The following is a 27,286-nucleotide window of genomic DNA, read 5'->3' as shown; positions in this document are numbered from 1 at the left end:
ACATCCTGGGAAGAGGTGCCAAGCCTCCTCCCCCAGGATGGATAGGGTCCACAAAGGGAAAGTTGAAACGGCTTGCAGCCTTTTTGATCTTACCCAGGCCTTTTGCGGTTTACAGAAATTGGCTCCCACCGATTCCAACCCCTACTTTGGGCGGGAAAGTCGAGGGGAAAACCAAGTGAAGGTAGGTGTGCACATCTTTGCCAACCCCACCCCTCATGTGGGGGAGGCAAGTTGAAGCACACCTCTCAGTCACCGCCATCTTGCAGGGGGGGTGGGGGGGGGTTTGACCCAGCCAACCAGAGTTCGGCATATGCCCCCTTCCACTGGAGGGTGGCATGTTAAAGGTTTTCCTTTTACCATTGCATGAAAAGCCTTCAGTGACCAGAAAACAGTCTTACGCCCCAACACAAAATTCTATCTTTAATTATCTGGATTTAGAAAGACAGATGCGCATTTTGATTCAAAATCTGGATAAAATATCAGTTGAATTCTTCATGCTGTTTCTCTGAAACGTTTGAAAGAAGGCATGGGTGCAGCAGATTTAAAGTATTTAGATGGTTTACCATGCTACTCAAATAAGGAGGCAAAAAATTAAGTTAGTATCCTCAGACTTGTGGGAGAAGTGCAAATTCATCAAATAGAATATAGTATGGACAATGAGTGGCCTCAATTGGATTTAGAAAAGCGCGAACCTTCCCATTAAAATTTAGAATTTTTTTTATGTTTGGGAATTAAATAAAATATTTCATCATTTGTTTGATGAATACTTGTTACTGCATTTTTTTGTCTACAGTTTAGCAACTGAAATCATTGCAAATGTTAAGGTCGGGTGTCACCGCTTCCAGAAAGGGACTCAGTGGAGGTCCCCGAAAACCAATAACGTTTTACTGGGGGCCCTCTGGTTGGAGAATTACTCCACAGCAGTCAAAATGTTAAGTACCTCTGCATTAGAGAATTTCTCAATATAGCAGGCGGCTATCTGCTGCTCAAAAGATCAACAACTTTGAGTAACAAGACTTCCAACCTAGACTATCACTTAGTGAACCAATATCACAATTTACAGGACTACCCAAAACGCCTTATTACTAATCAGATTTGTAAAGCGCGGCAAATCACCCGTGAGGGTTTCAAGGCGCTTGATGTGCTGCTCAGCTTTGAGGTGAAATAGTCAATCGAACAGCCAGGTCTTAAGTCCTTCTTGAATCTCTGGAGCGATGGGGTGGTTCTGAGATGCATGGGGAAGTCGTTCCAAACTTAGGCTGCAAGGTGTTGGAAAGAGTGTCCTCCGCTGTTGCTTCGGTGAATCAGGTGGAGCTGGGGTCGGCCTTTGAAGAGGGAGGTAGATCCTATGGGTTTGGTTGGGTGGTGGAAGGTCAAGCATTTGTTGATTTAGGCGGATGCTTTGTTATGTAGGGCTTTGTACACGTGAATCAACTTCTTGAACTGGAATCTCTTCTGGATCGGGAGCCAGTGTAGCTTCTTATGGTGGGGTGCGATGTTGGTTCATCTGGGAAGGTTAAGTAAGAGTCTGGCCAATGAGTTTTGCATGGTCTAATATCTTCCGGAGGCGTTCTGAGATTCCTACATATAGGGGTTTCCCCCTGCCAGCCTGCTGGTGATGAGAGCCTCCTTGATGGTCCTTCTTGTGTTGACTTAGAGCCACAGGAAGATCTTGCGGAGTACGAATAGGGTGTGAAAGCAGGCAGATGAGACGGAGTTAACCTGCTTCTACATGGAAAGCTTGCTGTCTAGGACGATGCCAAAGTTGCACGCATGGTATGTCGTGGCTAAGGATGCGCAGAGTTCAGTTGGCCACCTTGCGTTATTCCTTGGAGAAGTGTTTCTGAAGAGGACTTCTGTCTTGTTCGTGTTGATGTTGAGGCAGCTTTCCTTCTTCCAGCTGGGGACATTCATCATGCATCTGTAGAAGTCCACTGGTGCTCGAGAGGTGTTCTGACAGCAAGATGATGAACTGGGTGTCATTGGAGACTATGTTGAGTCAGTGCAATTTGGCCGTGCTGGCCAGGAGGGTCATGTACGTGTTGAAGAGGTTGGAGCTGAAGAGAATACTTAGGTGAAGGCCACAGATAATCTTCTTGGGTTTCGGGGTGAACGTGGGAGGCCGATTCTCTGGGTTCTTTGGTTAGGTTACGAGAGGGTAACTTTGAGGGCGTCTTCTTGGATTCCGATGTGGCGGAGTCTTTAAATGAAGATGTGATGGGAGATGGTGCTGAAGGTGGCTGCCAGGTCTAAGAGGACGAAGGCTGCAGTTTTGCTGGGGTCCAGGAGGGCACTGATGTTGTCGCCAGATGCCTCGGTGCTGTGGTTAGCTAGGAATCCGGATTGGAGATTGGTCCAGGAGGATTTTGCATTCCTGGCGCTTGGTAAGTTGCTGGTTGATTGCCTTCTCAAGAACCCTTGCAGGAAAGGAAAGCAGGGATATGGGCTCTTGGTTCTTTGGTTCTGCTGGGTTGGCAGATGGTTTCTTCAGGAGCGGACTCACTCCAGCATGTTTACAATCATCAGGGATGGTGTACGAACAGATGGAGGTGTTAGGGTAACAATTTGTCACATGCTCTGTTGCAGCCACAATTTAGGAATACTGCCAGTTATTAGAGTGGAGAAAATACATTTATGTTGTCTCAAACAGCTGAAAAAGGCAGAGGAGTGTGCACCAGAGAATATAATTTAATACAATGATTTGAAGACTACATTAATGAGGCTTCTCTCAGAAGCTCAAGTGACTCGGAGCCAACTGATATTTATTCTGAAATGGTGAAAGCTTTAGATTTTTATAGCATCTGCTGAGTAGCACCTGCATCAGAAGCACCACTTTTTGTAGGAATCAACACTGCAGAGCTTTCACATCTGGATCCATTGAGGTGTCTTGCGTTGGAGGCCGATACAGAGGTCCATCACAGGCAAATTATTTCTATATGACTTGAGAGGGAGTGTTAATTTGATGTACTTGCCTCAACCGAAAATGCAACTTAAGGGGTGTTAACCAGTACTTCATTTACAGAGAGCACTGAAGCTTTCCCGTTCTGCATACTTTTTGCTAGATCCTCATTTTTCATCTGAAGATTAATCAGTGGAGAACTTATTCTATCTAAATCTGGTGACCAGTAGCAGTTACTTTGCATCTTATCAAGGCCTTTCTTGGTCAAACGGTCTATGTAATCAAAATGCTTAAATGTATCATCTATGGCCACAACATGCGTGGCAAGCATTGGTAATAGGTCACTCTGGAAATAAAACTTACCAGTCTGAATAACAATAAGTGGTTTCAAGTGTACCAAGTGCCGTAATTCTAACTCCTCTTTCGTAAGTTGTTGTAAACGAGGCAGTAAAGAGATTCTGATCCCTTGTGTTTATTGCTTACTGTTCAATACGAGAAACAGACTTCAGCAGCTGATAATAAGTCTTCTTTTATTTAACTTTACTCACCAGTTTTCATTTGTTTAGTGTTGTGTCCTTGGGATGCCATGAAATCCAGAGTTTCAAATGATTTCCCCGCAATTATCCACTGCCGAGTTGCCCTCCACCTCCAGTTTCGGCTATCCCATTTTTTTAAACCAAATGGGCGGTGCCTTACAGAGAGGGCCCAGGCCTACATTTGTGAAAAAATAGGTGCTCTGGCTAACAAGGCAGATCAATTAAAGACACTCCGAGCATATCAGAAATGAAATTCCACTTCTTGCCACCACTAAGACTCTTAAGCAGCTGTTATTTGTGACAAGTTGCTACTGTTAGCATTTTAAATACAAAACTATTCTGACGCATGACACAGATAATATATCCCTAGCTGACGTACGGCTTGTCTGGCCTTCTTGCCCTTTGGCCTTCCAGCTAGGCAGCACAACAGAAAATTACATTGCACACAAAACATAAGCTAGCAACAGAAAGCACCTGTCTGGCATTTCCCAATATGGCCTTGTTGCCTACAGACCGCTTTAATTCTCCATCAGACAAGCCTATTGTATCTAATAATTTAACATAATTAGTGAATAAAGGTCAGCCTACTTCAAACTGCTTTCTGTGTTATTCTTCTTCCAACCACTGGCTTGAGACTTTGTCAATCACATCTTAAATGAAGCCCACAGGTGACTGGCACTACCCTCATTCTTAGCCTCATTCTATTTGGAATTTCGGTATCCTTCCAGCCCCCATGGGTTTCTTGCATTTCAGAGCATGTGGACCTAACTTTTTTTCTCTAAGATAAGTTCTGCTAAACTCACTCACAGTCTTAACAAAACAAAGTATGGGCAACACTGTAAAAGCAGTGCATTAAATGATACTAGTGATGTTCTAATACTTAAAGGAGCAGATCCAGTTTTTAAAACCTTTCAGGCTTCAGTCGTAGCCTAAACTGTACCTACTTCGTTCTCCCTTCCTTTAATAAAGGGGTTGTCAGACTTGTCAATAATCCACAGCAACTTTTTCTCATGAAATGTGAAGGCATCAACAGTCCTTTTAAAAAGAGAAAAATACTCGCCTGATAAAACCAGACTACAATATAGCCTTAATCCAAGAATCATACCTTAATGAAAGTGAAAATGTTTAACTAAATAAAAACTAGGTGGGAGATTGAGGGTAGTTATTTTCTCTATAACTGAAGGGAAAAAATGGTGTAGCAATCCTAATCAACAAAAAAAAAACTCAATAGCCCAATTCCCATAAATCTTACAAAAACTGTTGATGAGTCAGAGCTAACATCTCAGTCAATGGAATTTCATATAACCTAATTATTCTATATGCCCCTAACACAAGCTGCGTACACTTCTAAATAGAAGAGCTCATTAAAGAAACACTAACACCCCATGAGAATAGTAGTCTAACTCGATCCAAGATTTAATTCCAGATAGGAAATCCTGCACAAGACACTAACCAAATAGATCCCAAAAGCCACTTAAAAAATTAATAAGATGTCTAGCAAATCCCACTAAACAGAAATACACATTCTACTTAAACCCCCAGAGTTACCATTCCAGAAGTGACTAACTCACAACCCCTGCTCAATAATACTCTCATGCCATGTGCAAACATTCCATCACGTTTGAAAATGTTACTCCAATAAACCAGGAAGATGACACTGGAGCACATCTCTCCTAAACAAGCTTAGTTTGATTAATCATCTGAAAGCCTTCACTGAGGATTTTCAGACAACGATCTAGAAAAACGAATATGCTACTTACCAGTATGCATCTGTTCTTGGCATGTAGGGCTGCTGACATTCATATCTGTGCATAGATCGCCGCCTAGTGTTGGGTCCGGATGATTGCACATTGTTGTCCTGGAAGAGTCTTTGAAGTATCACAAGATAGGTGGCTCCTCCCCTGGACTACAGTGAGCATGGGCATCCACTCCATCCTTAGATTGTTTTTCGCCATTGCGGCAAAGATGGAGTGTAATACCGTAAGTGATGACCATGCTAAGAGTAATTCTGAGTGCTGCAGCCGCTACAGGGGCCGGGGAGGAGGGCGGGCGATATGAATGTCAGCAGCTCTACATGCCAAGAACAGATGCATACTGGTAAGTAGCATATTCGGTTCGAGGCATGTGGGCTGCTGAATTCATATCTGTGCATAGAATATATAGCAGTCCCCCCATTAGCGGTGGCCGCCCGTGTCAGCAGCTCTACATGCAAAGAACGGTTAATGTGCGCTTAGCCTTTTGATAGCAAATCTGTATGCACTCAACGATCCACCTGGCTATACCTGCTTTTGAAATGGGGTTGCCTTTGTGTTGTGGCGAAAAGGCAACAAACAGTTGTTTCGTTTTCTTAAAATCTTTTGTCCTATCTATGTAGTACATTAGAGGTCTCTTGACGTCTAGTGTGTGGAGCATTCTCTCTGCCACGGACTCAGGATTCTGGAAGAACACTGGCAGTTCTATAGTTTGATTCATATGGAACTGTGAAACCACTTTAGGCAGAAACTTAGGGTTAGTGCGTAGTACCACCCTGTTGGAGTGAATCTGTAGGAATGGCTCCTGGATAGTTAGTGTGAGGAAAATCCCAGGACGTCTAAGTGTACACTGTGAACAATCGGGATGGATCAGTAATCAAGCAGGAAAAATCAAGGATTTAACAATGTCTATATAAAATATATATCTTTAATGAGTATTTGTTTAAAAACAACATATAGTGTGTGACCACGAGGTCAGACCATATAATAAGAGTAAAAAATGATTCAATTACATACAGTTCTAATAATCAAACATAAAATTCATAATCAATACATGAAATTTATACACAAAAATACATGTAGTACGTCAAATATTAAAAAAGAGCATAAGAACTCGACGCGCGTTTCGGCAGTGAACCGCCTTCTTCAGGAGACATAGGATAAATCAAACATTGGACGCTCTATCCATGCAGTAACAATGATGGAAGTTGACAACCTCTGTAGTTTGGATAGGATAAGTTTAATTTCAAAGTGAAGATAGTCCTTAATATTTTCAATGGAGTAGGCGATGTACGTAGCGCAGATGTGGACAGTTATAAAAACGATAGTCACAATAATGCTTGGATATTTATGCAATGCAACAGAATTCTGATCCGGTGAGTCTTGCTCGGTATTAGTAGACTCGAGGGAAGATAAAAGTAGTTTCTTTAATAAATAAACAATAAACGGACAGCAGGGTGGTGCTGTTCCGACGCTCGTGTTGTGTGGATCCGACCTCCACACACAAAGTAGATCAGCCGTCTCTTAAGTACATAAACAATAAGCGGGCAGCAGGGTGGTGCTGTTCCGACGCTCGTTTTGTGGGGATCCGACCTCCACACAGAAAATAGATCAGCCGTCTCTTGGGAAAATAGACGAAGGGCGGACAGCAGGGTGGTGCTGCTCCGACGCTCGTGTTGTGGGGACCCGACCTCCACGGAAATCGAAGAAAGTTAGTGCCTGAAGTTCACTAACTCGTCGTAGCGATGTGATTACTATTAGGAAAGCCACTTTCCACGTCAAGAATTGTATCTCGCATGAGTGTAGAGGCTCAAACGGTGGACCCATCAGACTGGTGAGGATCACATTTAGGTTCCATACAGGCGCTGGTGGGTGTCTGGGAGGAATAATTCGTTTGAGTCCCTCCAGAAAAGCTTTGATGGCAGGAACTCTGAAAAGCGAGAGATGCTGCCTGTTTTGGAGATAAGCGGCCATAGCGGACAAATCTATACGAATGGAAGCATAGACCAGATTGCATTTGTATAGATGTAACAGATAACAGATGATGTCGTGAGTAGATGCATCTAGCGGATTAATGTTTTGCTTGGCACAATAAATGACAAACCGCTTCCATTTTGCCGCATAACATGCTCTAGTGGTGGGCTTTCTTACCTCCCTTATGATATCCGTACAGTCAGGAGGCAGGTTGAGGTAGCCAAATTCTAAGACCTCAGGAGCCAGATCGCCAGGTTGAGCTGTTCTGCATCTAGATGCTGAACGTCGCCATGGCTCTGCGTCAAAAGCCTGGGTGTGAGGTGTAGCCTTTGATGCGGTACCAAGGAGAGTTCTAGAAACGTAGTGTACCATGGTTGGCGTGCCCAAGTTGGAGCAACCAGGATGAGAGTCATCGAGTGTTTCTTCAGCTTGCGTCCCACCAGCGGTATCAGTGGTGCTGCGGGAAAAGCGTACGCAAATATGCCTGACCAGTTCATCCATATCGCATTTCCCTGAAACTGTGGGTGTGGGAACCTGGCGGCAAAGCTTTGGCATTTGGCGTTTTCCCTTTTGACGAACAGGTCTATCTCTGGATAACCCCACTGCTTGAAGTACGGTTGGAGTACTGATGGATGTATCTCCCACTCGTGCATCTGGTGGCTGTACCTGCTGAGCAGGTCCACCATCTGATTGTCTTTGCCCGGGAGATGCTCCGCCATGAGGAAGATGTTCCTTTGAATGGCCCACTTCCACATGCTCTGAGCCAGATGAGACAACTGTGGAGAGTGTGTACCTCTCTGCTTCTGTATGTAGTACATGGCCGTCATGTTGTCCGTCCGGATCAACACAACCTTGTTGCACAAATGTACCATGAATGCTTTCATCGCCATGAAGATAGCCATCAGTTCCAGAAGGTTGATGTGCATCTTCCTCTGCTGTGCTGTCCATAGTCCCTACACCGTGTAGTGGAGTACATGAGCTCCCCATCCCTGGAGAAATGCGTCCGTCGTCAGTATAATCTGTGGCTCAGGCTCCTGGAACGGTCGGCCCCTGCAAAGGTTTTGTGGATTCCACCAATGCAGAGAGTTGTATGCGCGACCGGTCACCAACACTAGGTCTTTCAATTGTCCAAGAGCCTGATTCCACTGACGTGCTAAGCACTCCTGAAGCGGACGCATGTGTAGTCTCGCGTGCGGGACTATGTAGATGCAGGAGGCCATCATGCCTATCAACTGCATGAACACTCGTGCTAGAAGCGAGTGTTGTGGTTTGAATTTTTTATCAGCAATTGCATGCTGTTGATCCTCACTGAATTTGGCTGTGCTTTGGCTGCCAGAGTGTCTATTGCCGCGCCCAGATACTGCCGTACATGGGCAGGCTGAAGGTGGGACTTTGGATAATTCAGTGAAAACCCAAGATCGTGAAGAAGGTGAATGGTGTGGGACATTTGGCGACACATTGCTGGGCCGACTTTGCCTGGATAAGCCAGTCGTCCAGATAAGGGTAGACGTGAACGTTCTGTCTTCTTAGGTGTGCAGCCACTGTCGCCAGGCACTTGGTAAACACCCTGGGCACTGTCGTCACTCCGAAAGGGAGGACCTTTAACTGATAATGCTGATCCTGAACGGTGAACCTGAGGTATTTCCTGTGTGACGGGTGTAGCGGTATATGGAAATATGCATCCTTCAGATCTAATGTTGCGAGGAAATCTCCCTGACTGAGTAACAGTAGAACCTGCTGTAATGTTAGCATGTGAAAGTGTTCTGATAGAATGTACTGGTTTAGGGGCCTGAGGTCCAGTATGGGTCTGAGGGACCTGTCCTTTTTGGGATCAAGAAGTACAGCGAGTACACCCCTGTACCTTTTTCTCCCACAGGCATGAGCTCTATGGCTCCTTTTTGTAGCATGCTGACTACCTCCTGCTGCAATAATTGTAAATGCTCTGTGGACATAGGACGGTGTCTTGGGGGTATGTTGGGTGGAGTGGATGTTAACTCCAGACAATAACCGTACTGGATAAGCTGCCTCACCCACCTGTCTGTAGTGATGAATTTCCAGCCCGGCACGAACTGTTGTAGTCTCCCCCCGACCGGTGTGGTATGGTATGGTCGGGGGCAGTGACAAGACGTCACTGTTTGTTAGTGGCGGAGGATCGGGAGCTGTTTCCACGACCTCTGCCCTTGGTGCTGTTTCCACGATAGCCACCCCTACTGTGTTTGTTGTAGGTGGTCTGCGTGCCCCCTTTACTGTATTGTGTCTGCTGGGACAGCTGGCCTCTGGAAGCGCCTCTATTGTTGGAGCGAAAAGAAGCACCCCTGAACTGTTGCGACTGTAGAGCCCCCATAGATTTCGCAGTCTCCGTGTCTTTCTTAATCTTTTCCAAGGTGGTGTCCACCTCTGGGCCAAATAAGTGATCAGGGTTAACAGGCTGATTAAGTATGGTGGTTTGTATCTCGGGCTTGAAACCGGAGATTCTCAGCCAGGCATGTCGCCGTAACATCACACTTGTATTAATCGCCTTGGCTGCAGTGTCCGCTGCGTCCAACGCACACTTAACAGACGCGTTTGATATAAGTTTCCCTTCTTGTATTAGCATCTCTGCTGCCTCCTTATACTCACCTGGCAAGTGTTGTAACAGGGTTTCAAGTGCATCATAATGAGCCTTGTCATATCTGGCTAAGAGTGCCTGTGTGTTGGAGATTCGCCAGATATTGGCCGCTTGAGCGGCCACCCTTTTCCCTGATGCTTCTAGCACTTTAGATTTTTTGTCAGGGGGAGGAACATCCCCCGTTGTTTGCGAGTTCACCCTTTTCCGGGCATTGGAAACAACCAGAGAGTCCAACGGCAACTGTCCCTTGATATACGCAGGGTCCACAGGTGCTGGTTTGTATTTCTTGTCAATTCTGGGGTTTATTACCCTTGCCCCTATGTCTCCTTAAAAAAGTCCCCAGCATGTTTCAGGACACCCTTTAGCATGGGTAGAGTCTTGGTGTCAAACAAAAAATCCTCTTCAATAGGGTCAGCATGGAGCTGGACATCATGATTTTTTGCTGCCCTCTCAATAAGTGCATTAAACGCAGCATTGTCTTCTGTAGGTGAGGTCTTAATAGCATAGACATGACTGTCTGGGGCAGTTTGCGGATCCCCTGGGTCAGCAGCGTCTGTCCAGGGTTCAGTGTGATCTTCTGGATCAGTGTCTACAGGATAACCGTAATCCTCATTGTCACCATCCCCTACATCCACATCCGAGTATGTGGGTGAGATAGGAGCAGTGTCTTGTCTCCCGGATTTAATTAGCACGGAGGAACTAGGAAGTGCTAATTTGAATGTACTTGGAGATCTTAATCTTCATCTTGACTGCCCGTCTTCGCCCCCTATTAGGAGCTTTTTGGCTGATTTAGAGGCTTTGCAGTTGTCCCAGCTGGTCACTTCTCTTACCCATAGAGATGGCCACATTCTTGACCCTTTTTTCACTAACTTAGAGGGAATCAGAGTACTCTATCCTACCCAGATGGCCTGGACAGACCATATGCTGGTGAAAATGATATACCCCATATCAATCAATCAATCATAGGCATGTATACCGCGCACTACTCACCCGGAGGGTCTCAAGGCGCTTGGGGGGGGGGGCGGGGTCCGCACTGCTCGAACAGCCAGGTCTTGAGCTTCTTCCTGAAGGAGAGGTGGTCTTGGGTCAGGCGTAGGTCGGTCGGGAGGGAGTTCCAAGTCTTGGCGGCCAGGTGGGAGAAGGACCTTCCTCCTGTTGTCGCTCTGCGGATGCGGGGGACGGCGGCGAGGGCGTGACTGGTCGAGCGGAGATGGAGTTTGGGAGCGTAGAAGTTGAGGCGGCTGTTGAGGTAAGTCGGGCCTCGGTTGTGTAGGGCTTTGTGTGCGTGGGTGAGGAGCCGGAAGGTGATTCTTTTGTTGATCGGGAGCCAGTGCAGGTCTCTCAGGTGTCTGGAGATGTGGCTTCGTCTGGGGACGTCGAGGATGAGTCTCGCCGAGGCGTTCTGGATACGCTGGAGTCTCTTCTGGAGCTTGGCGGTGATTCCGGCGGAGAGGGCGTTGCCGTAGTCCAGACGGCTAGTGACGAGGGCCTGGGTGACCGTCTTCCTGGTCTCGGTGGGGATCCACAGGAAGATCTTACGTAGCATGCGCAGGATGTTGAAGCACGACGAGGAGACGGCGTTGACTTGTCTGGTCATGGAGAGGGAGGAGTCCAGGATGAAGCCCAGGTTGCGTGCGTGGTCTGTCGGTTTGGGTGCTTTGCCCAGGGCGGGGGGCCACCAGGAGTCGTCCCAGGCGGAGGGTGAGGAGCCCAGGATGAGGAATTCCGTCTTGTCTGTGTTCAGTTTCAGGCGGCTGGTCGTCATCCACTCGGCCACGTCTTTCATCCCTTCGTGTAGGTTGGCTCTGGCGGTGGCGGGGTCTTGGTCAGGGAGAGGATCAGCTGGGTGTCATCGGCGTAGGAGATGATGTTCAGGTTGTGTTGGCGTGCGATGGCCGCAAGGGGGCTCATGTAGACATTGAAGAGGGTGGGGCTGAGCGAGGAGCCCTGAGGGACGCCGCAGATGACTTCCGTGGCTTCTGATCTGAACAGGGGGAGGCGGACTCTGTGTCCTTCCGGCGAGGAAGGAGATGATCCATTCCAGTGCCTTCTCCTTGATTCCGACGTTGCTGAGGCGCTGCACTAGGGTGCGGTGGCAGACCGTGTCGAATGCCGCGGAGAGGTCCAGGAGGATGAGGGCCGCTGTTTCTCCGTTGTCCAGCAGGGTTCGGATGTCGTCAGTGGCAGCGATGAGGGCGGTCTCGGTGCTGTGGTTGGCCCGGAAGCCTGACTGAGATGGGTCGAGGGATCCAGTCGTCTCGAGGAAGGCTGCCAGTTGCTTGTGGACGGTCTTCTCGATGACTTTGGCTGGAAACGGGAGGAGCGAGATGGGGCGGTAGTTCTTGAGTTCGGTGGGGTCCGCCGTTGCTTTCTTTAGTAGAGCGCTGAGTTTGGCGTGCTTCCAGCTCTCAGGGAAGGTGGCGGTGTCGAAGGAGGTGTTGATGATGTCCCGCAGGTGGGGTGCAATGACAGCGTCGGCCTTGTTGAAGACGTGGTGAGGGCAAGGGTCGGTTGGAGATCCGGAGTGGATGGAGTTAATCGTGCTGATGGTGTCTTCGAGGTTGATCGGTGTCCAGGCGTTGAGGGTGGTGGTGGGGGGCGTTGGTGTGGTCGGGGGGAGCGTTGTTTGTGTGCTGAAGCTGTTGTGTATGTCAGCGATCTTGTTGTGGAAGTAGGAGGCGAGGGAGTTGCAGAGGTCTTGCGATGGGGTGATGTCGTTGGTTCCGGCGTTGGGGTTGGAGAGCTCTCTCACGATGTTGAAGAGTTCCTTGCTGTTGTGTGCGTTGTTGTCCAGCCGGTCCTTGAATGCTGTTTTCTTGGTGGCGTGATCAGTTGGTGGTACTTTCGGGTGGCGAGCTTGAGGGAAGTCATGTTGTCTGGTGTAGGGTCTTTTCTCCAGGCTTTCTCGAGGGCACGGCAGTTCTTCTTGGAGCTCTTGAGTGCGTCGGTGAACCACGGGGCCTTCTTGCTTCCGGGTCTGCTGGGCGGGGTCCTCAGAGGGGCGAGATCGTCCGCGCAGGTGCAGATCCATTTCGTGAGGTTGTCGGCGGCTTGGCTGGGGTTCGCTGAGCTGGCGGGAGGGTGCTGGCTTAGGGATGCGGCGAGTTGGTCGGCTGTGATCTTGTTCCAGCTTCTTCGTGCAGCCTGTTGCTGGTGGTGGTGGACCGTGGTCCTTCTGAAGGTGAAGTGGATGCAGCTGTGGTCCGTCCAGTGGAGTCCAGTGGCGTGGCTGAAGGCGATGTCTTTGCTGGACGAGAAGACGGCGTCAATTGTGTGTGTCCTGGGAGGTGGGTGGGGGTGGTCACCAGCTGCTTGAGTCAGAGGGTGGCGAGGTTGTCAAGCAGGGTGGTGGTGTTGCGGTCGTTGTTGTTCTCCAGGTGGAAGTTGATGTCCCCGAGGAGGATGTAGTCAGCGGAGGGGAGGGCGTGCGGGCTGATGAAGTCAGCGATTTCTTCGCTGAATTGAGTGCGTGGTCCCGGGGGTCTGTAGATCAGGGTGCCCCTGAGGGTGGTCTTGGGGTCGGTGTGGATCTGGAAGTGCAGGTGTTCGGCGGTTGTCAGGGTGTCTGAACCTCCTTTTATACCTCAGGACAGATTAGTTTTCAAACGCCACTGGAACAAACTGAAATTGGAGGACTTCTATCATTTGCTGGAGGAGGCACCATTGGGCCCCTTTACGGATGTTGATCGTGGATATGATTCCTTTTGTGAGTGAATCTCCCGTGCCCTCGATTCTTTGATTCCTTCCGTATGGTCCAAGTGCCGTTCGAAAGAGCCCAGCCCATGGTACGATAATGCCTTAGCATCTCTGAAAAGAGCCTGTAGACAGGCTGAAAGGCTATGGAGGAAATCTTTTGATCCTGAACTAAAGGCTTGCTACCTTGCAAAAACTAAAATCTACCACAGGGCGGTGTGTAGAACACGAGAAGCCTTCTACGCCCAAGAGTTTCAGAACAGCTCTAATCCTTCGAAACTCATATTCAAGGTGTTAAAGGATCTCATGGCTAAGAGGACAACGGCGGCAGAAATATGTTCAAACTCCCATTGTGAGGGTCTGGCCTCCTTTCTCGAGAAGGTTCAAACCATCTACAGATCCTTTTCGATGGGCTCTACAAATCCAGAGCGGGTCAGATGCATCTTGGGAGACAGTGAGTGTCTTACTAGCCTGCCTTCCCTAACTAGGGAGGCCTTTGATTCCCTGAGCCTTAAAATTAAGTCAGGGTCTCCAGCAGACCCGCTGAAACCGGATCAGCTTAAGAACATGTCGCCTCTATGCCGCACTCCGGTGTAGTCCTTGATCAACCTGTCACTTTCTTCAGGTGTAGTTCCCATTAGATGGAAGCAGGCTGTAGTTACACCTATTTTGAAGAAGGCTACCCATGACCCCCTTAAACCTGAGAACTACCGCCCTATTTCCTTGCTTCCTTAAGCCACGAAAGTCGCCGAGGCCATCTTACCAGGGCTAACATTCTTGACCCTACCCAGAATAGGTTCCGTGCGGGCCATAGCACGGAGATGGCCCTACTTTCTATGGTCGAACATCTGCGTTCTGTGCTTGATGCGGGTCGGACGGCGGCACTATTGTTATTAGATCTCAGTGCCACGTTCGACACAGTCGCGCACAGGATTTTGCTTCAGCGACTTGAGGAAGTGGGTGTCAAGGGCTCTGCCCTTTGCTGGTTCCGATCTTTTCTCGCGGAAAGGTCTTTCCAGGTTGCGATTCCACCAGGCAAGTCCAAATCTTATCCGTTGGACTTGGGGGTCCCACAGGGTTCATCATTGAGTCCCACTCTATTCAATCTGTACGTGAGGCCGCTGGCTGCAGTCGTCAAGTAATGGGGCTTGACGATGGTCTCATATGCAGATGACACGCAGCTGGCGGTCACGTTGAGTGGGGACTCCGATGTGGAGGCTCCCAGGTTCCGCGACCGTTTACGGGCAGTGGCCAACTGGATGAATTCCAACTGTCTCCAGTTAAATGCCAAGAAGACGGAGGTAATGGTGGTCGGCAAGCAAGTGGAGCTGTGGGGCGACAAGTGGTGGCCCTCTGAACTAGGTGTGACACCCCTCTCTGGCATCGGAGAAAAAAAATCTTGGGGTCTGGCTTGACCCGACACTCAGTTTTATCTGTCACACCAAGAAGGTGGCGGCCTCTTGCTATGGCATTATTAAAAGACGTAGGCCTATTCTTAAATTTTTTGATGCCCCCACTAGACAACTGGTGGTACAAGCATCAGTGTTGTCCCGGCTAGATTATGCTAGCTCGCTCTTGGCCGGGATTAATCAGTCAGAACTTACCCGGCTGCAGCGAGTTCAAAATGCTGCAGCCAGAGTGGTGATAGGTCTGCCTAGGCGGTGCTCGGTCTCCAAATCTTTGCACTCTCTACAACTGGCTCCCTGTAAATCAGAGGATTAAATTCAAGGTTTTTTGCCTTGCGTTTAAAATCCTCAAGGCTATGTCTCCTCAAATTCTGGAGAATCTGTTGACACCGTATGTACCCCTGCAAACCCTCGGATCTCTGGGTCAGAATCTGGCTGTGGTGCCGCGCTTCAGGTTGAGTAGAATTGGTGGGCGCTCTTTTCGAGTGCTAGTGGCGAATTGGTGGAATTCTCTTCCTTCTCATATTCGGCGATTCAGTTTAGACGTGCCATCAAGACCTTCTTATTCGTTTAGCTCTCATGTAGTTTCTGTGGCCTCTTTGCTTTTCAGTGTTGTGTTGTGTTTACCTTGTCAAAGCGCCAGGACGCCCCTTCGCTGGGGAAGCTGTGCGCGGTATAAGTAAAAATAACATAACAACATGTGGTTGTATCGGTTCAAAAAGTAGAGGTGACGTAGCAGAATCCCTCTTTAATGGAATTTTTAATGGAATTTTTTATTATAGGCTGTTCTGGGACGATCTTTCGCTTGAAAATGCAAAGTCTACCCGTCTCAGTGTCTATGAATTGCCTCGACTGATCTTCCTGGGGAGGCTGTCGATGCTCGGTGGCCACTTTCGTAGTTGTAGGCTTTGGCCCCATGGACACCTTCTTGGTCTCTTTGACGCCCGTCTTAGAGGCGAACGACTTAGGTACCACCTTCAGCGGCAGTGTGAACTGAATCTGTGCCGACGACTTCGGAGGTTTACTGACTGGCTTCGGGGGTGGAGTGGCCTTCGGTCCGACAGCAATAGCCTTCTCTTTAATGCATTGCAGCGAATCAGACACCTGCTTCGAAAAAGAGGCGGATGGCTGTGTTGACTCAACAGGTTCTTTCGAGCCACTGCCAGTTGTGGAGTCGAGGTCTTTACTGCCCTTAGCCTGGTCGAGTCGACGTTTAGGATCGAGAACGTTCAGAGTTTCGAGTCCCTTGTTTGTGTCGACGGCCTTCGGCGCCGACTTCTTTGGGTCGACGTCCTTGACCAATTTCTTCGGTGCCCCGGCCTTCAGCTCGACACTCTTTAGCGACCTCCCCGGGTCGATAACACTCTTCTGTTTCATCTGTGCCGATGGTTCAGAAGTCTTCGATCCGACCAAAGCAATACGCACTTTCAGTTTCGATTTGGTTTCCGGTGCTTTCGGTTTTGTAGACACCGATGGTTTTGGTTTCGATTTCGATCGGTCAACTGATGGCTCGTTGGAAATGTCTGTAGCCGGGCATGGACGCTAGGCTGTAGAACCAAACGTTTGATCTCGGGTAAGGCCATGTGGCGATCCCTCGACCTGAGCCTTATCGAGTGTTTTAGTCTCGGCCCCCGTACCAACAGTTGGGCCTAGCTCCTCGCTCGAGCTATCTTCCACGGCAACAAAGGCCTCATCGTAGTCTCCTACCTCGTCAACGACGTCTTCATATCGACCATTTCCACATCTGCGTCGTAGCTGGAGTCGATCTCGGATGGAGGATCAGACAGGTTCTCTCGAACTTCCTGCTTGACTCCCTCATCTTCCTCGGCATCGAAGATGTTCACCGGGTCAGGTGCCGTCTGCTGGGCCTCCTTCCGCGCTGTGCTTCGAAGGCGAATAGTCTTCTTGGAGCGGAACTGAGAACCAGCCATACAGCTGGCTTCATCATGATCCGGAGACAGGCACTTGTTGCACACCGGGTGGACATCGATGTGAGGATACTTGGAGTTGCAAACGGGACATCTCTTGAACAGGCTCCGTTCCATAATGAATCGTCGATAAGGCCTCTGGCGTCGACTGGGCCTTCAGTGCCGAAAAGCCACGCGGCTCTTCCTGACGTCCGGCTCGGGGATAGAGCTGGAACAAGTACTGGGCACCGATCGCAAAGACAATACCGACTATAACTAAAGGCCTTTTGGCCAAAAATTAAGTTTTTTATCGATTCCGAACTTGAGTTAACAAATATACATCCAAACCCAGTGGCGGAAAAAAACAATCTAAGGATGGAGTGGATGCCCAGGCGCACTGTAGTCCAGGGGAGGAGCCACCTATCTCGTGATACTTCGAAGACTCTTCCAGGACAACAATGTGCAATCATCCGGACCCAACACTAGGCGGCGATCTATGCACAGATATGAATTCAGCAGCCCACATGCCTCGAACCTTTCCAATTATACCATCCAGGATGAATACAAAGCCATCTGAGAGGCAAAATCATCTCACTGGTCACAATAGTAAGTAAGAAAAGCGATATGGAAGCTGAAAATACGGTCACAAAAATCACGAAACGTTAAGATCAAGGTTTCAAAGACCGCAAAGGTTCTACAGAACAAGTAACTTACCTTTGTTAATGCTTTTTCTGGTAGATACAGTATCTGCCTGTGGATTCCTCACCTTGTAAATATCCCCCTGCGTCAGCAGCATTTGGAAATTCGTTTGGTAGCTTCACGCCGACGTAGACCGACGTCACAGAGGCACGGCATTGCGAGCGACTCCGACACCATATTAGGCCCACGCCTGCGTGATGATATCAGTTCCACCCTTTTTTCCGTGCCTTCGAGGCACACGGACGGACCGATGACAGCAGAAATATACACAGTATACACAATACACAAATATCAAGGTAACACACACAGTGTGAAACAAATGCAATCTAACATTTGAAATTAACAATACCTTGACAATAAAGTAAATACATTATAGTTACTCAGGTATAGAAGAGTGGACAACGGGGAGGCGGGTGGGTCAGTGAGGAATCCACAGGCAGATACTGTATCTACCAGAAAAAGCGTTACCGAAGGTAAGTAACTTGTTCTGATAGATACATCTGCCAGTGGATTCCTCACCTTGTGAATAGCGTCCCACAGCAGTCCCCATTCCCAGAGGAGGGTGTCCACTCTCCTATACCAGAAAATCCTGGAGGACAGCACGCGCAAAGTGGCCCTCCCTCCTCACTTTGGCATCTAAGCAGTAATGCTTCACAAAAGTATGGAGGGAGGCCCAAGTAGCTGCTTTACAAATGTCCTCAACTGGAACACCCCTAGACAAAGCAGATGTTGATGACTTTGCTCTAGTAGAGTGAGGTCTTATACCCTCTGGAGGGTCCTTACCCGCCAAGGCGTAGCAAATCTTAATGCAGAGGATGATCCACTTCGAGAGCGTGCGCACAGCCTTTCCCTTCTTGCAGCCAGCAAAGCCTACGAACAGCTTGTCATCCAACCTGAACTCCTGTGTCCTGTCCAGGTAAAAGCTCACGCCCTCTTAGGGTCCAAGGGGTGAAGTCTCACCTCCTCGTTGGAAGGGTGAGGGAGGGGGGGGATAAAAGGTAGGGAGGGTAACGGACTGCCCCAGATGGAAAGGAGTAACCTCTTTAGATAGAAAAGCAGCCCTGGTCCTTAGAACCATTCTTTCAGCATGAATGGATAAAAACGGGGGCTGAGAACTAAGAGCTTGAATATCACTTACCCTCCTTGCCGAGGTAATTGCCACCAGAAAAACAGTCTTGAAAGACAAAAGTCTCAAGGGACATGTGTGTAAAGGCTCAAAAGGTGAACCCATCAAAAAATGTAAGAACAAGGTTCAAGTCCCATTGAGGTACAATAAAAGGTGTAGGAGGAAATGTATTGGTAAGGCCCTTAATGAAACGTAAAACAATGGGAGATTTAAACAAAGAGGGCTGGTCTGGCAAACAAAGAAAAGGCGACAAGGCCGACAAATAACCTTTAATAGTTGCCACCGCAAAACCCTGCTGGGCCAAAGAAAGTGTGAATTGAAGTATATTGGACAAACGAGCCCTTAAAGGGTCAACGGACTTCTCCCCGGACCAAGCAACACACTTCTACCATCTATAACAAGCATTTGCAATGCAATAGGTCTCGCATTAGGAAAGTTTGAGCTATTGGTATTGAAAATGGCACATGTTTTATTCATGTGTTGGTTTTAAAAGTAGCGAAATTAATAGCTTTGTCATTTACAATGCCAATAGTTATAATTTTTGCAAATGTGACACCTATAGCATTTGTAATGCAATATGTGTTGTATTTACGTGACTTATATGTATTGATATTACAAATAACAATGGCTTTTAATTTTTTTATTAATTAATACTTAAATAAAAGTTATTGTAATTTATAATGGCAATAGCTTAAACTTTTGTAAATAACTTATGAAGATTATGTTCAGTGTATTTTATTGTGACGAAAATCCAAGAACAGAAGTGAAATATTAACATCTTTTTGTGACATTTGTAATAAAGCTTGAAACATTGAGAGAACATATTTGAACCAGTTGTTGTTGAATGGTTGCACAGATTGATGCTGTGATGATGCTGAGTGATGTTGTGGTGGCGACAAGTGTTGCTGTGGTGCCCCTGAGTGATGCTGTGGTGGTGCTGAGTGATACTGTGGTGATGCAATAGATAGATTGAGGGCGATAGAGTGAGGGCCATAGATAGAGTGAGGGCGGTAGATAGATAGAGTGAGGGCGGTAGATAGATAGAGTGAGGGCGGTAGATAGATAGAGTGAGGGCGGTAGATAGATAGAGTGAGGGAGGGCGGTAGATAGATAGAGTGAGGGAGGGCGGTAGATAGATAGAGTGAGGGCGGTAGATAGATAGAGTGAGGGTGATAGATAGATAGAGTGAGGGCGATAGATTGATAGAGTGAGGGCGATAGATAGATAGAGTGAGGGCGATAGAGTGATGATAGATAGAGTGAGTGAGGGCCATAGATAGATAGAGTGAGGGCGATAGAAAGATAGATAAAGTGAGGGCGATAGATAGAGTGGGGAGAGGGAAGATGGAGGAGAGAGGGGGGAAGAGAGGGAGGGGTGAGAGGGTTTGGAGAGTGAGGAGAGGGGAGAGTGAAAAGGGGAGAGGGAAGAGTGAGGAGAGAGGGAGTGGAGAGAGGGTGAGTGAGGAGAGAGGGGGAGAGGAGAGTGAGGAAGAGGGGGAGAGGAGAGTGAGGAGAGAGGGGAGAGTAAGGAGAGAGGGGAGGGGAGAGCGGGAGAGGGGAGATAGGGAGGGTAGAGGAGAGAGAGGAGAGAGGTGAGAGGAGAGGGGAGAGTGAGGAGAGAGGGGGGAGGTAGAGAGGAGAAGAGTGAGGAGAGAGAGGAGAGTGGTGAAAGGGGAGATTGGTGACAGGGAGAGTGATGAGAGAGGATAGAGTGTTGAGAGAGGAGAGAGTGGGGGAGTGAGGATAGTGATGAGAGGGGAGAGGTAGAGAAGAGAGGGGAAAGGGAGGAGAGAGGAGAGTGAGGAAAGGAGAGTGAGGAGAGGAGAGTGAGGAGAGGAGAGTGAGGAGAGGAGAGTGAGGAGAGGGGAGAGAGGGAGGTGAGAGGGAGAAGGGAGAGAGGGAGGTGAGAGGGAGGGGAGAGAGGGAGGGGAGAGTGGAGGGAGGGGAGATTGGAGGGAGGGGAGATTGGAGGGAGGGGAGATTGGAGGGAGGGGAGATTGGAGGGAGGGGAGATTGGAGGGAGGGGAGATTGGAGGGAGGGGAGATTGGAGGGAGGGGAGAGTGAGGAGAGAGTGGTGAGAGAGGGAGTGGAGAGTGGTGAGAGAGGAGAGAGTGGTGTGAGAGGAGAAAGTGGGGAGAGTGAGGATAGTGAGGAGAGGGGAAATTGAAATTAGAGGGAGGTGAGAGAGGGAGGGAGAGTGGTGAGAGAGGGGAGAGTGGGAAGAGTGAGGAGAGGGGGAGAGATAAGAGGGGAGAGAGGAGAGAGGGGACAGGGGAGAGAGAGAGTGGGAAGAGTGAGGAGAGGGGAGAGTGAGGATAGGGTAGAGTGGTGAGAGGGGGGAGTGGGGAGAGAGGAGAGAGTGGTGAGAGAGGAGAGAGTGGGGCGAGTGAGGATAGTGAGGAGAGGGGGATAGTGAGGAGAGGGGATATTGAGGAGAGGTAGAGAGGAGAAGAGAGGGGAGAGGGAGGGGAGAGAGGAGGCGAGAGGATAGTGGTGAGAGGAGAGTGGTGAGAGGGGAGAGTGGTGGGAGGGGGAGGGGACAGAGCGGAGAGTGGTGAGAGGAGAGAGAGGAGGAGAGATGGGAGAGAGGAGGAGAGAGGGGAGAGAGGAGGAGAGAGGGGTGAGTGGTGATAGTGGTGAGAGGAGAGTGGTGAGAGGGGAGAGTGGTGAGAGGGGAGGGTGAGGAGAGGGGAGGGTGAGGAGAGAGAGGGGAGAGGGACGAGAGGAGAGAGGTAAGAGGTTAGAGGTAGGAGAAGAGAGGTGAGAGAATAAGGGAGGGGAGAGAGGAGAGTGAGTAGAGGGGAGAGTGAGGAGAGGGTTGAGTGAGGAGAGGGTAGAGTGAGGAGAGGGTAGAGTGAGGAGAGGGTAGAGTGAGGAGAGGGGAGATGGAGGGTAGAGAGGAGAGTGAGGAGAGAGGTGAAAGAGAGGGAGGGGAGAGAGGGATTGGAGAGAGGGGAGGGGAGAGTGAAAAGAGGGGAGATGGAGGAGAGGAGAGATGGAGGGAAGAGCGAGGAGAGAGGGGAGAGGGAGTGGAGAGAGGAGGGGAGAGGGGGAGTGAAGATAGAGGGGGGAGGGGATAGTGAGGCGAGAGGGGAGAGTAAGGAGAGAGGGAAGAGGGGAGGGGAGAGCTGGGGTCCCGTTTGTAATTTTAAAATAAAAACGTGCCAAAATGTTTAAAAACTGCAATTGGTGATTAAGTGTGCTTTGTGCGCACGTACAAATGTAGATGGGGAAATATAAGCAAAATAAGACACAGCAATGTGGGTTCCAAGATAGGATGTTAGCATTTTCTTTTCAAAGCCACACCCGCTTCTTGTTTACACAGATTTCATGCTGTTTGTTAGAAGATGGAAATAAAATTGCACCTTAAAACTGCAAAATAATATGATTTGCTGCATTTAATTTGTTTACAAATTAAACACTAATAGGGCGTTTCTAACCATGACATTATTCAGTTTGCCCTTCTCCATGCCAATAGTAGAATGTTTACTGTAGTTAGGCAGTGCAACAAAGGATTTTAAGACCGCATAGGGAGTTAGCGCAGTAGCATTTACAAACCGCTTTTCTGAGGTGAAGTTTATTGTGCAGTATTTGCACACTGCATCGGGAGCACTGGAACCAAATCTAATTGTTTTTTTTTTTTTTTTAAAAAGCATTTTCACTACGCATTAAGGCCAGGGATCGAGAATTAACGCAGAAGCATTTGAAAAAAAAGCAAGCTCCCATTTTCAGACTGCATCGGGGGTAATCGCTTTTCACACGAAGTTTGGAAAAAGCATTCACGAGGGTTAGCACTGAAGCATTTAGCATATAAAATAAGCAAGCACCCAAAATGGAAAGTTCAAAACCGAATTCTTAAGACCAATAGGAAGGAGCATGTTTACTGTACTTACCCAGTGCACTAGGAGCATGTTTACTGTACTTACGAAGTGCAACAAAGCATTTTCAGACCTCATCGGGGGATGGGGTAGCGTTTTTCTCACATAAAGTTATATGTTCTAGATGTTAACACCGCATTCATTAGGAGAACAGAAATGAAACCGAAATAGCACTTTCACACCGAAACCAGAAAAGCATGATTCACTGCACTTAATTTGTTCACAGTACTGTGTACTATAGTTAGGCAGTGCAACAAAGGATTTAAGACCGCTTCGGGAGTTAGCGCAATAGCATTTAATAAACACTTTTCTGACGTGAAGTTTATTGTTCAGTATTTGCACACCGCATCAGAGAACTCGATCAAATTATGTCAGAATTGCGGAATTATGTGCTCAAGTCAACGCAGCGGTCTAAGTGTATTGAAAACACGTAAATGAACCTGTTTTTGCGTTTTTTACCTACTTGCAGTCTCTGGGAGAAAGCAAACAAGCAAACTCACCGCCGCAGCGCGGCTTCAACAGGAAGCCAGGCAACCTTTGTTGGGACGGGGGCGGGGCCGGACACGCGACCGGAGTTTCCCAGGAGGCAGGCAGGCAGTGGCTGGCGCATGGCTCCGGTGCAGAGAGGAGAGCCCTGCGTGCAGCCGGCGTCCGCCCGGGAAGCCAAGGAGCGGAGTGCCGGTGTCCCTGTTCCCGTATTACGTCGTGAGCAGCCCCGGAGCGGGACGAGTAGAAGTCCGGGTGAGTGGTGCTCCGTGCTTGCGTGTCTGTGTGTATGCGGGGGGCGGGGGGGGGGGGGGGGGGGGCAGCGTGTGCGTGTGTGTATGTGCGCGCACGCGCGCCTGTGTGTGTGTGTGCGTGCGTGCGTGCATGCAGAGGGGTGGGGGCTGGCTGTGTGCGAGCAGGAACTGTGAGTTGATCTGAGCAAGCGCGGCTCAGACGCGCGCTCCCGCGGTCAAAACTGAGACTGCAAAAGCGCGCGTCTGAGTCGTGTCCAGTCTCCTGAATACGGGCAACATTAGGTCTGTAGCAGACACTCTCAATGCTCACGCATTGAGAGTACGTCTGCTCGACCTAAAAATAAATGGACTTGGTGGAGTCACGCCTGGCCGACAAGATGACATCCACCACATCGTGCGGAAAAGAAAAGGAAATCAGGTTGCCCCGTTCAATCTCCAGACATGAAGGGTAATGTCTGGAGGTGGGGGTGTAGAGCCTGCCCCTCCATCTGGGAGAGGAGATCTGCCCTGTGAGGGAGATGGAGCGGAGGGCACGAGGAGAGGTGGAGAAGATCTGTATACCACACCCTTCTTGGCCAATCCGGGGCAATCAATATGACTTGGGCCCGGTCTTGGCGAATCTTCCTCAGAACCAGAGGAATCAAGGGTATGGGAGGAAACGCGTAGAGGAGTTGCGAGTCCCAACTCAACTGAAACGCATCCCCCAAGGCTCCATGCATCGGAAACTGGAGGCTGCAGAATGACGGGCAGTGAGCATTCTCTTGAGTGGCGAACAGATCCACCAGAGGAGTCCCCAAAGTCCGAAAGACCCGATTAACTACCTCTGGATGGAGCCTCCACTCGTGGTCGGCAGAGAACTGCCGACAGACTGTCTGCACGAACGTTCAGAACTCCGGCCAGATGATTTGCCATCAGACAAATCTGATGGTCCTAAACCCAGGACGAGAGACGCAGAGCCTCTCTGCAGAGACACTGCAACCCCACACATCCCTGCTTGTTGAGATACCACATCGCAGTCGTGTTGTCCGTCAGGACTTGAACCGACTGACCGCGAAGGGAAGGCATTGAGTTCCAGACATATTGCCCTCAACTCTAGAAGGTTGATGTGAAGCAACCTTTCCTCTGGAGACCAAAGACCTTTTATTTCCAGATCCCCCAGATGAGCACCTCACCCTAGAGTGGATGCATCCGTTATGACTGTGGCCACATATGGAGGTAGATGAAAAGGCTTTCCTTGCGACAGATTGCCTTCCACGCTCCACCAAGTCAGATCCAATACAGTTTCTCTGGAGATCCTCACAGACTCCCTGAGATCTCCGTTGTGTTAATACCACTGCCTGCGGAGGCACCACTGGAGTGCCCTCATGTGCCAGCGTGCATGGTTGACCAACAGAATGCAAGAAGCCATCAGACCGAGCAAACGAAGGACCTTCAGGACTGGAACGACCGCTCCATTGAAAAATAAAGGAATCATTTCCTGTATGTCGTGAATCCTTTGAGGAGGAGGGAATGCACGACACACAGTAGTGTCCAGTACCGCACCTATGAACAGGTTGCGCTGGGAGGGCACCAGGTGAGATTTGGGTAAATTTATCGAAAGATCCAACCTGTGCAACAACTGAGTTGTCTCCTGCAGATGATGCAGCACTATCTCTGGAGATTCTGCTTTGAACAGCCAATCGTCCAGATACGGGAATACAGGTATCCCCAACCTTCTGAGATGTGCAGCCACCACTGCCATTACCTTGGTGAAGACTCGAGGCTCAGTAGTAAGACTAAACGGAAGGACCGCAAACTGGTAGTGTTGCAAACCAACCGTGAAACGGAGATACTTTCTGTGCGACTTCAGAATAGGGATATGAAAATAAGCATCCTGCAAGTCGATTAAAATCATCCAGTCTCCTATCCAGCAGCGCTTGAAGAACCTGTGAAAGGGTGAGCATCTTGAACTTCTCCTGCTTCAGGTAAAAGTTCAAGATCTGAGATCCAGGATTGGACGGAGTCTGCCATCCTTCTTGGGGATCAGGAAATACCGGGAGTAGCATCCCTGACCCCTCTCCTGCTCTGGAACCACCTCTATCGCACCCTTTGTGAGCAGAGCCAGGACTTCTTCCTGCAGGAGTAGCAGATGGTCCTCCGAACAATAACCCTGGCAAGGAGGGTAATTTGTGGGAAAATCCCGAAAGGGAAGAGCATACCCATTCTCCACGAGATTGAGAACCCAAAGATCTGATGTAATCCATTCCCAATCTCGTAGAAAATGGGTAAGACGGCCCCCAACTGGGCCCACATGATCCGGAATGGCGGATTTAGGGCTGCTTTGCTGCAGTGGCAGGGGGCTGGGAAGGGGAAGAGGAGGAGGAGGAGGAGGAGGAGGCTTGACGACCTCTAGGACGAGCTTGTGTCTTCCTCTATAGGACTTATGCAGCGTATTTTGCTGTTGTGGCTGCTGCTGCGATGTTTTATAGGAACGAAAGGAAGATCTGCCAAATCCTCTGTAGCGCCTTCCAGTAGTCCCCCTGGTTTGAAGTCCCAAAGATTTTGCTGTGGCCCAACTATCTTTGAAACACTCCAAGGCAGCGTCGGCTTTCTTGCCAAACAATCCTGAGTCATCAAATGGCAAGTCCATCAACGCAGAATGAACATCTGCAGAAAACTCTGAGGTTTTTAGCCATGCAGCTCTTCTGGCGGCCACTGAAGAGCCCATGACTCTCGCCACCGAATCAGCAGTGTCCAGCCCACTCTGTATCACTTGTCTCGCAGCAGCCTGAAAATCCTTTCTGTCCACCTCAAGAATTTTTGGCACCAACTGCTTTACGGAATCCATCAAGGCATGGATGTACCGTCCCATTAGACAAGTTGCGTTGGCAGATTTTAACGCCATACTGGCTGAAGAGAAGACCTTCTTGACCGCCTGATCTTGCTTTCTGGATTCCTTTTCCCCAGGAACCTGCGGAAAAGCCCCTACAGACTTCTTTGAGCAGGCAGCCTGCACAACCAGACTCTCAGGCAGAGGGTGTGTTAATAAGATGTCCGGGTCATTAGGTGCAACTCTATACCTCCTCGAAACACAGACCTTGAAACAGCTGGAGCTGTCAAAGGCTTCTTCCAGACTTCATAGATGGGTTCAGCATTGGCTGAATAACTGAAGAAGGTGAGTGAATGACCTCTGTTAGAAGATTAGACTTATACTCAGTAGTGGGCAGAGTGATATTCAACAAGCTTGCTGCCTTTTTAATAACAACGTGATATGGCATCAAATCTTTGGAAGGCACATCTGACACAGAAGCCAAATCCCGCTCAGGAGACAGTGCAAGCCCACTGGCCTCTCTCAGGTCATCAAAAGGTTCATCAGAATGCTGTAACTCCCCTTCTTCAACATCTGCAAACTGATACCTTTCTACCTCCAGAAGTCTCTGGGCTTCACGCCTTGACCTTTCCTTAGTAAACGAAGCTGACGGATCCGGAACAGACTCCATCGGGGCCGGAGCCGGCGTCGAACGTTAAGTCGGGCGAAGTCGAGGTCGAACAGAATCCTGCCTCGGAGTCGTGGGCACCGGCGTCGATGGAATTGGCGTCGATTGGTGCAGCGTCGACGGCTACGGCGTCGAAGGCTTAGCCGGCGTCGGAAAATGCCATTGCGGTGTCAGAGCCGGCATGAAAGGCATGAAGGGCGCAGGAGCATAAGCCTGGGGAATGCCCAAGTTAAATGCAATAGGACCCGTGGGACCAAAAGGTGCACCACAGGGGTACATCTCCCTGGAATAAACTCTGAACATTGCATTCAGGAACTGGGATGGATCCTGACCAGGAGCCGGAAAGGCTGTAAAAGGTCCACCTGGTTGCTCTCGAGGAGGCGGAGTTGTCACGACATCGACCTCCTCCTCGACCTGCGGCACCGGGGTCGACGAACCCGCAGGCACTTGAACCTCATCACCAACCTCCTCCACCTCACCTTCAAACTCCCGACCGGAAGGATTAGACGGATCCGGCGAAGGGTTCGCTTGCTGCTGCGGTGACCCTGGCGAATTTGGACGCAAAGCCTCACCATCAGTGTCAGTGTCCTGAG

The 27,286-nt window shown here is 49.2% G+C and overlaps 2 protein-coding genes across 5 annotated transcripts in view; both read right to left on the bottom strand.

Annotated features, from left to right (window-relative positions):
- The window catches only part of UBAP2 (ubiquitin associated protein 2), a 1,436,418-nt gene that overhangs the window by 1,140,908 nt on the left and 268,224 nt on the right, over positions 1-27,286 (bottom strand). The window lies entirely within an intron of this gene.
- LOC147726202 (uncharacterized) lies at positions 1,823-8,108 on the bottom strand. Its single transcript, XM_086962723.1, has 3 exons — positions 7,047-8,108; positions 3,012-3,266; positions 1,823-1,972 (listed from the first exon to the last, which is right to left on the bottom strand). Exons 1-3 carry the CDS (start codon positions 8,106-8,108, stop codon positions 1,823-1,825), a joined length of 1,467 nt encoding a protein of 488 aa, XP_086818849.1.

The sequence above is a fragment of the Lissotriton vulgaris genome, chromosome 3_1 (genome assembly GCF_964263255.1).
Source record: "Lissotriton vulgaris chromosome 3_1, aLisVul1.2, whole genome shotgun sequence".
Taxonomy (NCBI): domain Eukaryota; kingdom Metazoa; phylum Chordata; class Amphibia; order Caudata; family Salamandridae; genus Lissotriton; species Lissotriton vulgaris.
Note: the sequence above shows the minus strand (reverse complement) of the source record. Positions and strands in the feature narration are given on the sequence as shown.